At 40.7% G+C, this 16,149-nt stretch overlaps 1 protein-coding gene across 1 annotated transcript; it reads left to right on the top strand.

The window, feature by feature from the left end:
- The first annotated feature begins 2,290 nt into the window (after positions 1 to 2,290).
- atad1b (ATPase family AAA domain containing 1b) lies at positions 2,291 to 14,338 on the top strand. Its single transcript, XM_084079502.1, has 10 exons — positions 2,291 to 2,334; positions 5,488 to 5,683; positions 6,040 to 6,138; positions 6,528 to 6,648; positions 7,637 to 7,837; positions 8,581 to 8,687; positions 8,866 to 8,955; positions 9,079 to 9,129; positions 9,692 to 9,822; positions 10,571 to 14,338. The coding sequence occupies exons 2-10, from the start codon at positions 5,504 to 5,506 to the stop codon at positions 10,692 to 10,694; spliced, it is 1,104 nt and encodes a 367-aa protein (XP_083935628.1). The 5' UTR covers positions 2,291 to 2,334; positions 5,488 to 5,503; the 3' UTR covers positions 10,695 to 14,338.
- Positions 14,339 to 16,149: the final 1,811 nt, after the last annotated feature.

Genomic DNA, 16,149 nt, shown 5'->3' with positions numbered 1-16,149 from the left:
GTTCTCTATCCTCAATGGATAAAATTGGCATCCAGACCTGAAAATGCATTTTCTGTAAGTGGTGGAGAGACATTGGAGACCCCTGTTACTGAACTAACACTATAGCAATGAGTACTATCAGAATATAGAGATATTTAACACGTATTTAACACTTATTCTAATGAAAGTATAATAATAATATATAATATAATAATAATATATAATATAATAATAATAATAATAATAATAATAATAATAATAATAATAATAATAATGATGATGATAAACATAATCATCATTATTCAGTGTTACTAAATTATACTTTTATCTTGAAGAGATTTTTTAGCTAGTTCCGGTCCTTCTGCGGCTAACTGTGGGTATATGACGTAAAATTGGGAGACGGTACGACAGTAGTCTACTGACTGACTGCCGTTAACTGTTGTGAGCCCACCATGCTAACTGCTAACCCAACGCATCTTTGCCAGCGACACAGGGTTGCCAGGTTGTGGTGCATCTTATCACCCCTTGGCGAGACGCATCAGCGCGCAAACCCATATCATAAATTATAACGACGATCGAACACAACATGGCAACCCGCATATTTTTTTATTAAAAAGCTGTCAGGTGATAATAGCTTCTTTTTAATCCTCAAAAGACTCAAGTTGACATTACATAAACTGTGTAGTGTACAGACCAGACGCCATACAACATGCCTATGGAATATGGGAACATTAGCAAAGCTCTAGATACATCAATGAGATAGATATTGAAATCGTGTCAAAGATGTTATGTAACCAGAAAATATGGCACATCACAGACCTTTGTTTGGCATGGTAAATGATGTAGCCTACAGCAGTGGTTCTCAAACTTTTTCATGTCAAGGACCGCCAAAATGTATTTGGCTGCGGACCCCCCCATCTCAAAAATATTTTGTGCCTAGGGATTTTACAAAAATAGCAGATCTACAAGCTCATAGCGCGGCACGCCACGAACTGACGCGCTATGAGCTTGTAGATCTGCTATTTGTGAATAGCAGATAGAAAAGTATATAATATGGTTAAAGTGGTTCAAATTATTGTATTTAGCTGGGGACCCCCTGGTACCCCCCCAAGGACCCCTGGGGGTCCCCGGACCACACTTTGAGAACCAGTGGCCTAACAGTAGATGTTATTATAAATGAATCATCTAAAAGTAAACCCACATTTAAGCACTATGAGATAACAGAGTGACAATTCTGCACTTTCAACTGTAATGACTTACAATCACAAGTCATGTTTTGGGAGGATTTATTTACAACCTATTTATTAAATGCTGCATATGAGAGAGAGAGAGAGAGAGAGAGAGAGAGAGAGAGAGAGAGAGAGAGAGAAGAGAAAGGGGGGCACTATGGGAGACATGGTGGGGGGGGGGGGGGGGGGGGGGGGCAGGGGGGCAATGATAAAGGAATGAGTGTGTGTGTGTGGCGGGGGGGGGCTAGGTAGTGACATTGGTTCCAGGTAAGGGCATGATGATGATGAATCTTTTTCTTTTCTTATTAGGATTTTCTTACATAATCAATCACATTTTTTTATGGGTCAAACCATATTGATTGCTTGGGCAAGTGTCAAGCACTTAAATTAACTAACAGCATGCAATTAATCAAAACCAAAATAAGAATTCTATTCATACAAGGGACCATTTGATTTGTTGGGTTTCAGTGCCATCTATTGGATTTCAATAGCCTACATTAATTCACAAATCGTCCAAATCAAGCACAATTATTCCTCAGTCTTATCATTCTTTTAATATAATAATGATGCAATCAGTAGTTCTTCTTTATCATTATTTAAGGCATGGTCTAATATTAAATGTACATTTTCACATCTTTTAACCACCTATTAAGATTTTTTTTATACAATTCAAATTCATACATTTGAAAACGTGTGAAATGGGACATTCTGCATAAGGAGTACTTTCTATTTTTTGGTACTTGAAGTACATTTTTAGACCAATACTTTTGTACTTTTACTCAAGTCAATTTTGAATTCCGGACTTTTACTTGTATAAAGGTAGCCTACATTGCAGTATTGATACTTATACTTAAGTAGAAAAAGTGAGTACTTTTTCCATCACTGGTATTGTATTGTATTGTATTGTATTGTATTGTATTGTATTGTATTGTATTGTATTGTATTGTATTGTAATGTTATATTCTATTCTATTCTGATGGGTTATGTTATGTTATAAATCATGAATTCCTAAACACTAGGGGGCAGCAGGTGGTTCCATCCACTCCGGGGTGACGTTTTTTCCCCACAACCCACACCAAACGAAGAAGACCCTGAACACACGGAAGTGATCCTGAGAATCGACGAGGTGAGTGTCTGACTGATCAACCGGCAAATAATGTCCGTTTCCATACTTTACACCGTATAGTTTAATCCTATTCATCACCAGGACACAGTGGTGTATTAATAACATGTTATCTAACACCGATCTGGTCCGATCAGTCCTGTAATGGAGTGTTAGAGAGGGAAACAGCCGGTGTGAATGCTAGCTGGAAGGTCAAGCTATCGCCTTAGGGGAACATATATAATATCATAATTAATACACTATAACCAGTGGTGGAAAGTAACTATGTACATTTACTCAAGTACTGTACTCAAGTACAGTTTTGAGGTATTTTTTTTTAACTTTAGTGGAGTATTTTCAGCTTTCAGTACTTTTACTTCTACTCCACTACATCTCAGAGGCAAATATTGCACTTTTACTCCACTACAATTGGAGTAAAAGAGCTTTAGTTATTTGTTACTTTGTAGATTTCGATTATTATATAAAACATACATTAACCACTTTAGCCCTATTTTATACATAGGATATGCTATTTTCAAACATTTTAGTACTTTTACTTTTGGTACTTTAAAGGTAGGGTAAGTGATTTTCTTTGGTTAAAATAAGTGTTAAATAGCTCTATATTGTGATAGTACTCATTGCTATAGAGTGTTTGTTCAGTAAGAGAGTCTCATTGTCTCTCCACCTCTTTATTAAACAGAAAATGCATTTTCGTTTCAGTTTCATTTCCAATTTTATCCAATCAGGACAGAGAACCCAATCAGGATATAGATTAAACAAGTGAAATAGGAAGTGATGACACTAAGAAATGAGCAGACAAAATTGGAACTGGAAAATGGGTACTTTCTCCTGATTGGCTGAGATTTTGACACCTACCGAAAAATGTATTTTCTGTTTATTAAAGAGCTGGAGAGACAGGGAGACTCCTGTTACTGAACAAACACTCTATAGCAATGATTACTATCAGAATATAGTATTTTAACCTTTTAACAAAATACTTTTTGTTTTAACCAAAAAAGATCACTTACCCTACCTTTAAGTATGTTTTGATGCCAATATTCTTTTGTACTTTTGCACAAGGCCTTTTGAACTACTTGAACACAGGCCTTTTACTTGTATTTTTATATCGTGGCATTGTTACTTTTACTTAAGTAAAACATGTGAGTACTTCATGTTTGTTATATGCCACTGCATATAACAAACATGAGACAGACTACTAACATTTTAAACTAATTATATGTAGGAGAAAGTATATTATATATCCTGTGTGGGTCAGAAATAAATCTTAAGACATACAGGAGTATTGTGAGAATATATTTGCATATACTGTCATAACAGTGGCGCAGATAGAAAGAGAAATCACTGACTGTGTTGCTAGGGAAGTTTGGGTTTATTTTTTATGTCCTTTCAACTACTGATGATGATAGACAGATCTCTGGAACATTTTACAGTCAATGTTTCTGTTGAGAGTGAAAAGGTCATTATTGTTCATAATCATGTTGAACCACTTTAAACCTGGCATCCCAATCTTGGTGAATAGCAGATCTACAAGCTCACACGGTGGTGTCACTTGCTGTGCGCTTGTATATCATGCATTTTTTTTGTTGCCATTTGTTGAGTCAAAGATCAGTCAAGGAATGACAACATCCTGGGATGATGGAAGAAGAAAAAGTAGGGTGCTTCATTTGTGGGATGATTATGAAGAATAGTGAAAGTACTGTTGAACAAATAAATCAGGTTTTCGATGATGAATGAATATGAAATAATAAAAGGCAGTTACTGACTGTTCAACTCTTTTCAAAAGGTAGTCCGTGGTTTGAAGTGGCAGTCAAAAACTGTCTTCTGAGTTTACGACGAAGACCCTGATGTTTATAGTCGAAAACTGAAGGCATGTTTTTTCACTGTCACTTCATGCTATGGATGGCCTTCATTGTTAAGAGAGTTGGACTCACAGACTTTTAATATCTGATGATCCTGGGATGATATAGTTGGGTTTTAGATGGCTCACCCACCCTCTGATTTTGATTGATATAATGCTGTGATAGTGATTGATAATGTACTGATGGTGATTTAATGGTTTGATGTTGAATTGACTGTTCTGATGGTAATTGATAATGGTCCGATTATTCAAAGTATTCAGTAGAATAAGTTGCTTGCAGCCATAAAGACGATCGACCCAATATTTAAAAAGGAATTCTATGACTCATTGGCAGCCAGTGCAGAGATCAGAGAGTTGGCGTAAGGTGTTCTTCTTTCTTAGTTCTAGTAAGAACCTCTTTGGTCAGACCTGAGAGCCACATAGTAGTAGTCTAACCGGCTGGAGATAGATACGTTTTTCAAAGTCTTGTTTCGAGATAAATCCTATCCTACTGTAAAGAACGTTTCAGAGCATTAGCCATAAATGCCCGAAACCCCATGTAGGGAGATACATGATCATGACCTTAAATTACCTATTCAATCCCAACCTTCCCATATATGGACATCCCCATATATGGAGACAACTGACCTACCCAAGTCTGGCGTCAGACTCGCTCCTAGACTTCTATATATGGAGATAACTTGACGCACCCAGCTCTGACATCAGAGACCCCCTCCTGGAGACCCATATATGGAGCTAACCGAAACATCCAAGACTGACATCATAGAGAACATAGACCCTATCTTTGGGCGTGACTCACATCACTTGCTCCATATATGGATATGACTGACATCACCGTATTCACACCAGCACCGCAGCCAACGACATAAAAGGCAAAGGAATCCCCAGGTTAGTTCAGAATCCATCGGCGATACTCAGCGACATCAACCACCTCTAGGAGACGAAGCAGCGATACAAACCACCGGTAGCTGGCTTTACAACCCATCTACCAAGACAAGAAGCATCAATACAGATCCCAGGTGGCTGGCTTTCCAACCCAAATATATACCTTCCACGGATTCGTTCCCACTGCTTCCCCTTCTTCCGAGTTTGCCAAGTGGAATCTCGGTTTACTAGTTTTACGAGGGGCATCTCGGTTTACAAAACAAAGACAGTTTTGTCTGTACGTCATTTCGTCCCCATCGACCCCACCAGGAATTTACAATCATTAGATTTGTCTTTGTGTTGTTTCCTTTCAGTATCTCAAATGAATGAATAGACTAATTCCTAATGTTTACTAATTCCTGTTTTCCCGCTAGGAGGTAAAGAATAAAGATGGTGTTGAACTTGAAGGAGATTCCCGCAGACAACATTGCGCGCCCCCTGGGCCGCAACGAGGTCATCGGCCTGCTCTTCCGTCTGACCATATTCGGAGCGGTCACCTATTTCACCATCAAATGGATGGTCGACGCCATCGATCCCACCAGGAAGCAGAAGATGGAAGCTCAGAAACAGGTAAATGGAGCCGTGTGGCTCCCTTTTTATTACTATTAAAAAAAAAAGAATTAAATAGTGAAAATAGCTGATGTAGAAGCTCACAACGCGTCGAGATGTGACGCCGACGTGTCGTGAGCTTGTAGATCAGCAGTTTTCACAAGTTAGGGGACTGGGGAGACACATTTATTTTTTGGGCCTTGAGCTAAAACGTTTGGGAACCACTAGACTAAAGTGTTACTCTGTCTCTAACTTTCTCTCTTTCTCTCTTTCTCTCTTTCCCTCTTTCTCTCTTTCTCTCTTTCTCTCTTTCTCTCTTTCTCTCTTTCTCTCTTTCTCTCTTTCTCTCTTTCTCTCTGTGTCTGTCTGTCCATCAGGCTGAGAAGTTGATGCGTCAGATCGGTGTTCAGAATGTGAAACTGTCAGAGTACGAGATGAGCATCGCCGCTCATCTGGTGGATCCTCTCAGTATGCAGGTACACACACACACACACACACACACACACACACACACACACACACACACACACACACACACACACACACACACACACACACACACACACACACACACACACACACACACACACACACACACACACACACACACACACACACACACACACACCTGATTGTTGAACGATATTTACCAAACATTTATACTCCATCCCACTGCGACATGTAAGCTTGAAGATCTGTTATTGTCAGCAAGCGACTCTGTCGTGTGATGGATGAATAAGTGTGTGTTTGTAGAAAGGAGAGCAGGTGAGCGGTCAACTCTCTGACACACACACACACACACACACACACACACACGCACACACACAGGCGCGCACATGAGGTAACTGTTCTCTCTGCCATGTAGATAACGTGGCGTGACATCGCTGGTCTTGACGAGGTCATAACGGAGCTGAAGGACACGGTCATCCTTCCTGTTCAGAAGAGACACCTGTTTGAAGGGTCCAAGCTGCTACAACCTCCCAAAGGTAAGACACTATACTCTCTCTGTCTGTAAATATATACAAAGGAATGACTGGAATATTTAATAACTTTCTACATTCATAGTGGAAATAGCCGATCTACAAGCTCACAACGCATCGCATCGCGATGCGTTGTGAGCTTGTAGATCTGCTATTTCCACTACTTTTTGAAAATGTTAACTAATATGAACATTTTTCAACGTGGAAACGATTATGCGAAATAATTTCGATTATCTCAAATAAGTGCGATTAGATGATTATGTAATAATTGTGACAGGCCTGGAGACAGACAGAGAGAGATACAGAGAGACAGAGGCCTAGAAAGACAGACTGACAGAGAGACAGCCAGATAAACATGATTCATTTATTCAGACCAACATGGACACCAGTGAGGTCGCGGGTCATCATGACGAGGGTTTAATATCCACTGTTTTACCGTACGTTGACAGGAGTCCCCCAGGGGTCTATTGTAGGCCCCTGCGGTTTTCCCTCTACACTAAATATTTTTTTGCAGACCTAGTAGATCAGCTATTTTTGCAGAATGTTCATGTCAGAATAGGGTTCAAATGTTTAAAGCGGCACTATTAAACTTTTTTTGATTAATAAAATGCAATTTTGTCCGATCTGTATGGTATGTTAATACAATATAACTTATACAATTGTGGTGGCTGTAGTCTGTCTCCCTGCTCTTCTATTGAGACATTTAGATTGTGTCAAAGCCAAAGGTCATGTCTCACCTAGACACAGGATCTGACAACAATTTTGATCTGTTGGTCAATATTCAATGTATCCCCTGAGCAAGCAGGCAGGCTCTATTAGCTCAATGGTGAAGATTTCAGCACTTGCGCAGGATAACCGGGTTCAAATCCGGGGTAGAAGAGGAAAGTTACATAGTGCAGCTTTGAACTTGTGGAACAGGAAATAAATGTAGAGGTCATTTATTTTTCTAAACCTGACCGCACAAAGTCTATAAACGTTGTTGTCCTGGTAACAGGTGTGTTGCTGTACGGCCCCCCCGGCTGCGGGAAGACACTCATCGCCAAGGCGACGGCCAAGGAGGCAGGGTTTCGCTTCATCAACCTGCAGCCGTCCACGCTGACAGACAAGTGGTACGGCGAATCCCAGAAGCTGGCTGCCGCCGTGTTCACGCTGGCTGTCAAACTGCAGCCCTCCATCATCTTCATAGACGAGATAGGTAGTTAACGCACGCACGCACACACACACACACACACACACACACACACACACACACACGCGCACACGCACGCGCACACGCACAGTCATTTGATTTTATTTAATAAATGACATTGACATGGATATCACAATTACATTGGACAAACCAGATGCATTGCTTACGTGTTTTAGCATGCATACACATTCTCAACACTTATAAATAATAATAATTTATAATAGTACACACAAGGCTTTTCTTTAAAAAAAACTAAAAACAAAAACAGTTAAGTGTACAAATAAAATACAGGGGAAAAAGCCAGATAGTAAGACTAGTCAGAATGAAATTAATGTCTCAAGAACAGATTCAGAGCTGCGCTACTAAACAGCAGAGGGCGCTGTTTTTTTTTTTTTTTTGTCAACGTGTTCCCAGATTGGAATGAAATACATACAGTACAATGTATGAGCTATAGAGCAAAGGTAAAAACGACAAAAAAAATAAATACCCCAGGCCAAATACATATCGATTTGGGGGTCCTTGACATCGAAAAAGTTTGAGAACCACTGCCCTAATGGTCTCGGATATTTATTTCATAAAAGCAAAGGTTAAAGCCTTAATATGTGATTTCTTCAACTGGTTGGCTGTATGTAGAACCGCAACAACATAGGTTTAGAACGATAATACCTAAACATAATTCCAGAGCTCTGGCGTCTTAAGAACTCATGGCTAGAGTGATAATTTGTGTGTGTTGTTTTGTTTGTTTTTAGATTCGTTCCTGAGGAATCGTTCCAGTAACGACCACGAGGCCACAGCCATGATGAAAGCTCAGTTTATGAGTCTCTGGGACGGACTGGACACCGACTACAACTGTCAGGTACACACACACACACACACACACACACACACACACACACACACACACACACACACACACACACACACACACACACACACACACTTGATCTGTTACTATATAATATTTCATTCTGACGCTAGAACTGAAACATAATACCAATTAAAGTCGCTCTCTGTCTGTCTGTCTGTCTGTCTAGGTGATCATAATGGGAGCTACTAACCGTCCTCAAGATTTAGACTCTGCCATTCTGAGGAGAATGCCCACTAGGTTTCACATAAACCAGCCTGTAAGTGCACACACACACACACACACACACACACACACACACACACACACACACACACACACACACACCCCTGCACGTTTCAGCTGTTTGTGTGTGTGTGTGTGTGTGTGTGTGTTCCTACAGAGTCTGAAGCAGAGAGAACAGATCCTGAAGCTGATCCTGGACAATGAAAGGGTAAGTGTGACCTTTGAATTCAATATGTTTATACGGTGAAGCATCCATACACCTTAACCATGTTTTAAACGGACCCATTCATACCTAGTCCACAAACCAAGGTTTTTTTTCTTCGAAATCACACTCTTTAGGATTATTGGTGTGGCGATCGCTCTCGTTTGCACCCTTGTCTTCCTCCATTTCCAAAAAACAAGCAAGGACAAATGTTTCATTGTAAACATATAGAAGTCTGGCCACCGGATGTGTGCTGGTTTCTGTTTACCCTCTGGCAAAGAATGCACATTTTGGTCATCGCAGAATACATTTTCTTTGCGTTTTCTTTGATCACAGCACAGTGAGAGCGTGTAAATCATCTCTCGTACGATGGACTATAAATTAAGCAGTACACATCAGTGACCAAAAAGCTAAAGAACACAGGTCAAATAATCCAAGACATAAACAGTACATTATATCATAGCTGTCAGACGGAATCCATGCATTTCCATATTTAACCTTTTTTACAAGAACAAAAAGCTTCTGACGTTTATGAAAATTTGGGACTGAATTCACAATTGTATTTCAGGTGGAGTTGTCTGTGGACCTCGGCGACGTTGCCAAGGAAACCGAGGGCTTTTCAGGAAGTGACCTCAGGGAGGCGTGTCGCGACGCCGCACTGCTGTGTGTCCGAGACTTTGTGCACACACACAATGACAGGTAACACACACAGACAAAACCACACGTAACACGCACAAAATGACAGGCCACACACACACACACACACACACACACACACACACACACACACACACACACACACACACACACACACACACACACTGTATACCAGGGGTCTTCAACGTTTTCAGGCCAAGGACCCCTTGGCTGAGAGCGAGATAAAGCAGGGACCCCCATTATATATTGTATGAAATATTCTTTTTTTCATAGATTTCATAGGCAGCTTCAAAGACTTGTTTCAAAGCACTATCATGTTGGTTTCATGGTCATGTGTATTTCCAGACATTTAACCATGCACTTAAACAATACTTTGTAAACTTCACCTTTCACTCTGTACTTAGTACTTCTCTTTTTCCCCCTATACCAAACCACTTTGCCGAAAATAGCCGATCTACAAGCACACAACGCCTCGCAGCGCGAGGCGTTGTGTGCTTGTAGATCGGCTATTTTTGGCTAAAGTTCTCCTCAGAATAGGGATGCTTCGTTGAAGTGATGATGTAAAAATCACAGAAAAAATTGGCGGACCTCCTGTAGTAACTCTGAGGACCCCCTAGGGGTCACGGACCCCCTGTTGAAGACCTCTGCTGTATACTATATGGCATGTACGGTATATTTTAAATTGGTATTAAATATATTTCTCTTCATCCGAACCCCAACTCTCTCTGTCTGGCTCCGTCTGTCTGTCTGTGTCTCTCTCTCTCTCTCTCTCTCTCTGTCTCTCTCTCAGTGGATCAGAAGACATGATCATCCGTCCCATCCAGCAGTCAGACCTGCAGAAGGCCATCAGTAAGATGAGGAAGTCCAAAACAGCCGGGGGCCAGGGAGCCCTGCTGCACGCCGCACTGGACTGAACACACACACACACACACACACACACACACACACGTATATACTGTACAGCAGTGGTTCACAAACGTTCGCATGTCAAGGACCCCCAAAATTATAAGTATTTGGCTGCGGACTGCCATCTCAAAAATATTTTGTGCCAGGGACCCCCAAAAGCAAAGATTTGTGCAACAAAAAAAAAAAGGATTTGTACTAATTTTCAAGATTTTCCACTTTGTGACACGCTATGAGCTTGTATATCTGCTATTTTTGAATAGCCAAAGTATAAAATATAGTGGTTAAAATGATTGTGATACTATATTAACTGATTTAGCTGGGGACCCCACTTTGAGAACCACTGCTGTACAGAACCATAATGAGAAGGGGGAAAAAAAACCTACCACACACACATACTGTACATACGTACAGAATACATATACAGCACTGTACATAAAACAGAATGCACACATCCTGTACATATTTGCAGTATACACACACACACACACACACACAGACACATATTATATGCAGTCTACATCAACACACACGTTCCCCAATGAATACACACACACACACACACACACACACACACACACACACACACACACGGCATGCATATGTGTAATTCATTCAAACATGCACTCAGAAGAAAATACTCACTTTTCACAGATCACACACACACACACAGAGCAGACTTTGGTTAGATTCTCTGCTAGTTAGTTTGTTAGTTAGCCCGAGTGCTGTTAAGTTTACCAACATGTACTGTACATAGTTACATGCCATGTCTATTATTTGTTTTGCATTGTTGTACAAGGTCGGACCATACAGATAAAAGTATAGAAGGGACGTTTCCGTTCATAGCAACACTGTGCGTCCGTGTCCAACACAGGAGAGGGAAGTAATCATGTTCAGAAACGGCTGAGAAACTGCTAAAAAAAACACCTACATCCCTGACTAGGCTGGGTTCTGGATCAAAACAGTTAGTTGAAAAGATAAGAATGAAAATCCGCACACCAGTATTGCTGCTCCCATAAAAGCAATTATTTAACCCATTAAGGGCTGAGGCCGATTCTACAAGAACAGTAAAAAAAAAAAAACCTATGTTGCTACATCAGTGATTCTCAAACTTTTTCATGTCAAGGACCCCCAAAATGATATGTATTTGGCCACGGACCCCTATCTCAAAATGTTTTGTTCCAGGGACCCCCAGAAGCACAGATTTGAGTTACAAATGTTCGCTTTCATAATATATATTGAAAAATTTGCACACATTTTCACGATTTCGAGTGCCGCCCTACGAGCTTGTATATCTGCTATTTTTGAATAGCCAAAGAAATCTATAATGACACAGATGCGTTCCCGCATTGAATGGGTTAACGGTAACGTTTCGAGCCACCAGCCTCTTCCTCAGACCTTCGCGAAGGTCTGAGGAAGAGCTTGGTGGCATTATGCCGGTGTGCGGATTTGTATTATTTTCAGTCCTCTGTGACGCCTTTGGTCCATATAGTCACTGTCCGGGGTGGGACGCGTTGTGAGCTTGTAGATCGGCTATTTTCGCTACTTCTGCACTTTTTGTACAATGAGGTAGGGCGTCTTAAACCACAAGGTTTCTGCCGGACAGCGATGAAATGAATGTGTGTTGATCACTGTAGCCAGAGCAATACGCGTCATCGGGGCCTCCAGCAAAGTAGGCGGATGTGAACAGGGGCGCTTCCAACCTATTCTCTATACTTTTATATGTGTGTGTCTCACAGATGTTATAAGGAAAGGACGGCATCCTCTTGTTCTACAATTACGTGTCCATTTTGTCGCCCGACGAAAATAGCAGATATACAAGCTCGCAACGCGTTGAGACGCAAACACGTCGGGAGCTTGTAGATCGCCTGTTTACGTCGCGCGACACCAGCTCGCATCAAACTATAAATCGGGCTATAGATCCTTTTCACTCAAAGGACAATGTTTTCATAATATGAATTATGCTTATTAATTATTATTTTTTATTATTATGAATGGTTTGATTCCCCTTCACAGCCAGCGCGTGGCCATATAGGTAGGAGGCATATTAAAGTGTCCTTGAGCAAGACGTCATAACCCTACCTTGAAAGTCGTCGGTTCGATATCGTCCAGTGTGAATTGTGTCCATACAGAGAAGTGCCCATGAGCAAGGCACTGTACCTGTACTGTCATGTAAAGGCCTTCTGGATAAGAACATCCACCACCATGTAGCTAAAACATACACGATTAGAATATGAAGATGTAAATATAAATATTCACCTTTAGCGACATTGCTCAATTTTCACAGTTGTAAAGGGATTTGACGAAGAAACCCTGTAAAGAAATACGTGTCATATATTTCAAAATATATAAACCTTCCTGACATTTCTGTTCAGTATGGCAAATGTCCATTTAAGTTGTTCCACCTGTAAATGATGTTGAGTTGGACAGTGTGTTAATGTTACTTTGTTCTTTGATGAAGCGGCACAATATTCAATGGGATGATGCAAATCATGAATGCAGAAAAAAAGTATTTTATTCAGGATGATTTTTCTTTGTAGTGTCATGAGTACACTGCCTTTTTTTTTCTTTTTCCAAGTGATAAAATGTTCAAATGAGCCTTAAGTGTTGATCTGCCAGTGAATGCTGTAGGTAGTTTTAGCTTGAACGAGCTTAGTTTCCTACAACAGTGGTTCTCAAACCTTTTCATGTCAAGGACCCCCACAATTATATGTAATTGCCTGCGGACCCCCATCCCAAAAATATTTTGTGCTCGGGGCCACCAGAAGCAAGTATTTTAGTTAAGAATGTTTAATATATATATATATATATTCAAAGATTTGCACAAATGATTTTTCCAAAATAGCAGATCTACAAGCTCATAGCGCGGCACAAAGTGACACGCTATGAGATTGTAGATCTGCTATTTTTGAATAGCCAAAGTATAAAATATAGTTAGTGGTAAAACTTATTGTGATGCCATATTAATACATTTAGCTGGGGACCCCCTGTTACCCCCCCAATGACCTCTGGGGGTCCCCGAACCCCACTTTGAGAACCACTGTTCTACAGCAGAGTGTGGAGTGACCAGAGGACAGTACTGACTCACCAATGCAGTAGAATACAGATTGACAATTCACAGAGAACCGTGTGTTGTGTCCACGGCACGCGCATCAAGCCCGATTTATACCTTGTCGCACCGCGGTGTCGAGCGCCGAAAATAGTCAACCTACATGCTCACGTGAGCTTGTAGGTTGGCTATTTTTGGCGCACGACACTGTTGTACGACAAAGTAAAAACAAAAAAAAGTACTTGTAAAGTTTTTAGCACTCGTCCAAATAAGCGACCATCCGTTTTCAACCAATCCCACGCAGCGTCAAAGTTTTCATTTCATTTTTTTCCTACATGCCCTGCAGAGGGAATCAAACCCTCAACCTTGGTGAACCTGTACCTTGCTCATTGAGTCACAAGGGGTGAAAGAGGGTTTTTTCTTTTTTTTACTTTATGTCTATCTCTGTGAATATGTATAAAATGATGGTAATATTGCATTGTTGTTGATTTCTGACAAATATTGGGACTAGATATAATCTGGTCATTTGTTTGGCTTGGTTTGACACTGAAGCTGATGTGCTTTTTCTTCTGATGTCGAGGAAATAATAAACAGTGGATATCTGCACTCCATTTCCTTTCCTCAGAAAGGGGGGGGGGGCTTCCAATTTACAGCAATACATTTTTTGGCAGCGATGAATGCAAGGTTACTCCTTACTTGGTAACTGTCGCCACATTGATGACATAAAGGAACATATATCCTCCCAAAACGGGACAAGTCTATGGCAGGACCATAAACTATGTAAGAAATACCCTTTTTTTCTCTCTTACATCAACACAAAAAGGACATTTCAGGGTGCATAGCGTTCAACTTCACTGGAGTATAATATGTTCTATGTAGGATCTTAAATTGCTAGTTTGTCTCCAATTATATGATTCAGAATGTATGCTTGACCATATCTTTACCCACTCCTCATTGATGTCTTCTCTAAAATCTGTCACCATTTTGTAGACAAAGTATTAACTGGAAAAGCCTCCATCAGACCATGGTACAATTTAGACAGTAATTTAGCTGTTTTTTCTGTTTGTCTCAGGATCCTCTCCATTGTAGAGGGTTCTGGTTCGTCAAGTGTATGCTGTGTGGACTGAATAAAACTTCTTAGTTGTAGAAAACAAAAACATTGTGAGTTATATATATCAAAATGTCGAATAGAAAGCAAAATCTTTTTTTTTTAATATAAATTTGTGAAAGTTGAAATACCTTTGTCCAACAATTCAAATATACTACCATTGAAAATAAAAGGTAATGTGTTTTTTCCCCAAATGGGAGCATAGGGTGATAGACGTCTTTTCCAGTTCAAAACTTATGAACAGAATCCCATATTTTCACAGAGTCGAGTATACAAGTTTTCATTCCAGTACAAGGCATAGTTTAAATCCAGCGGTGACATATCGTAAATTTCTATTCTGACCCATGCACATGGTTCACTAAACCATTGTTTTAATGATTTTAATTGTGCTGCCCAATAATACAATTTCATATTTGGAACCCCGAGCCCACCCAACTCCAAAGGGAGGTACAATACATCCAAGTGAACCCTAGAGACTTTACCACTCCAAATAAAAGACGGAAATAAAGATTGTTTTTTCTTAAACACATATTCTGGGACCATAATGGAGTTTGTGATTTGGACTCTGCTGTGGTTGGAGATTTTGGTTAATCACATTCTTATATAGTAGCATGCTGGACCTGGACTAACAGAAGACATTGGCAGAGCTGGAGGTGCAGAAATAGTAGTTCTGGGGATCCCCAGGACTCCTTGAAAGGGTTCCAGGGGGTCCCCTGCTAATTGATTGATACTTAGGAACCAAATGGACACTCGCAGGTCTGTAACTCTGCGAGTGGGTCCATTTGGTTCCATGTGTACACTTCCAGAGTTATGGGGGTCCATGGCTTAATGCATACCAAAATGGGGGTCCTTGAAATAAACTTAAGTGTGAGAACCACTGCACGCACAGCACTAGAGAGCAGCAGGCCCAGTGTGGCTGGGCTCTAAAGACTGAACTGCACTGGGTGTGTCCAGTAGGCCTATACTGTACCCCCGGGCCAGTAGCGCCCACTTTGCTACACGTCTCCCTGCTCTCTCTCCACACATTTTCTCGATACTCTAATATCTGTGAATAAAAGCCCCAGTGGATGGCCAGCTGAACCCATTTGTAATTTATGATCAGCTGATTGGCAAAGGTCTCTACTCAGCCTATCCCAGTTTACCATTTCCAAATTGCCAGTTAGGCGAGGCCAATCAGCTGAGTTTCAGTCAGCTTGATAAGAGCAGGTAACACCTGCCGGAAGTCCTCTCTGTACAGAACCACCTCCTCACCAAATGTTTGTCTTGACTACGTTTTTTTTCCTCAATGCTTTCATATCTGGAGGCATTT

This window comes from Gymnoscopelus microlampas (genome assembly GCF_963454915.1).
Source record: "Gymnoscopelus microlampas genome assembly, chromosome: 14".
Lineage (NCBI taxonomy): Eukaryota > Metazoa > Chordata > Actinopteri > Myctophiformes > Myctophidae > Gymnoscopelus > Gymnoscopelus microlampas.
The sequence above is the reverse complement of the archived record's forward strand: the minus strand, read 5'-3'. Positions and strand labels throughout refer to the sequence as shown.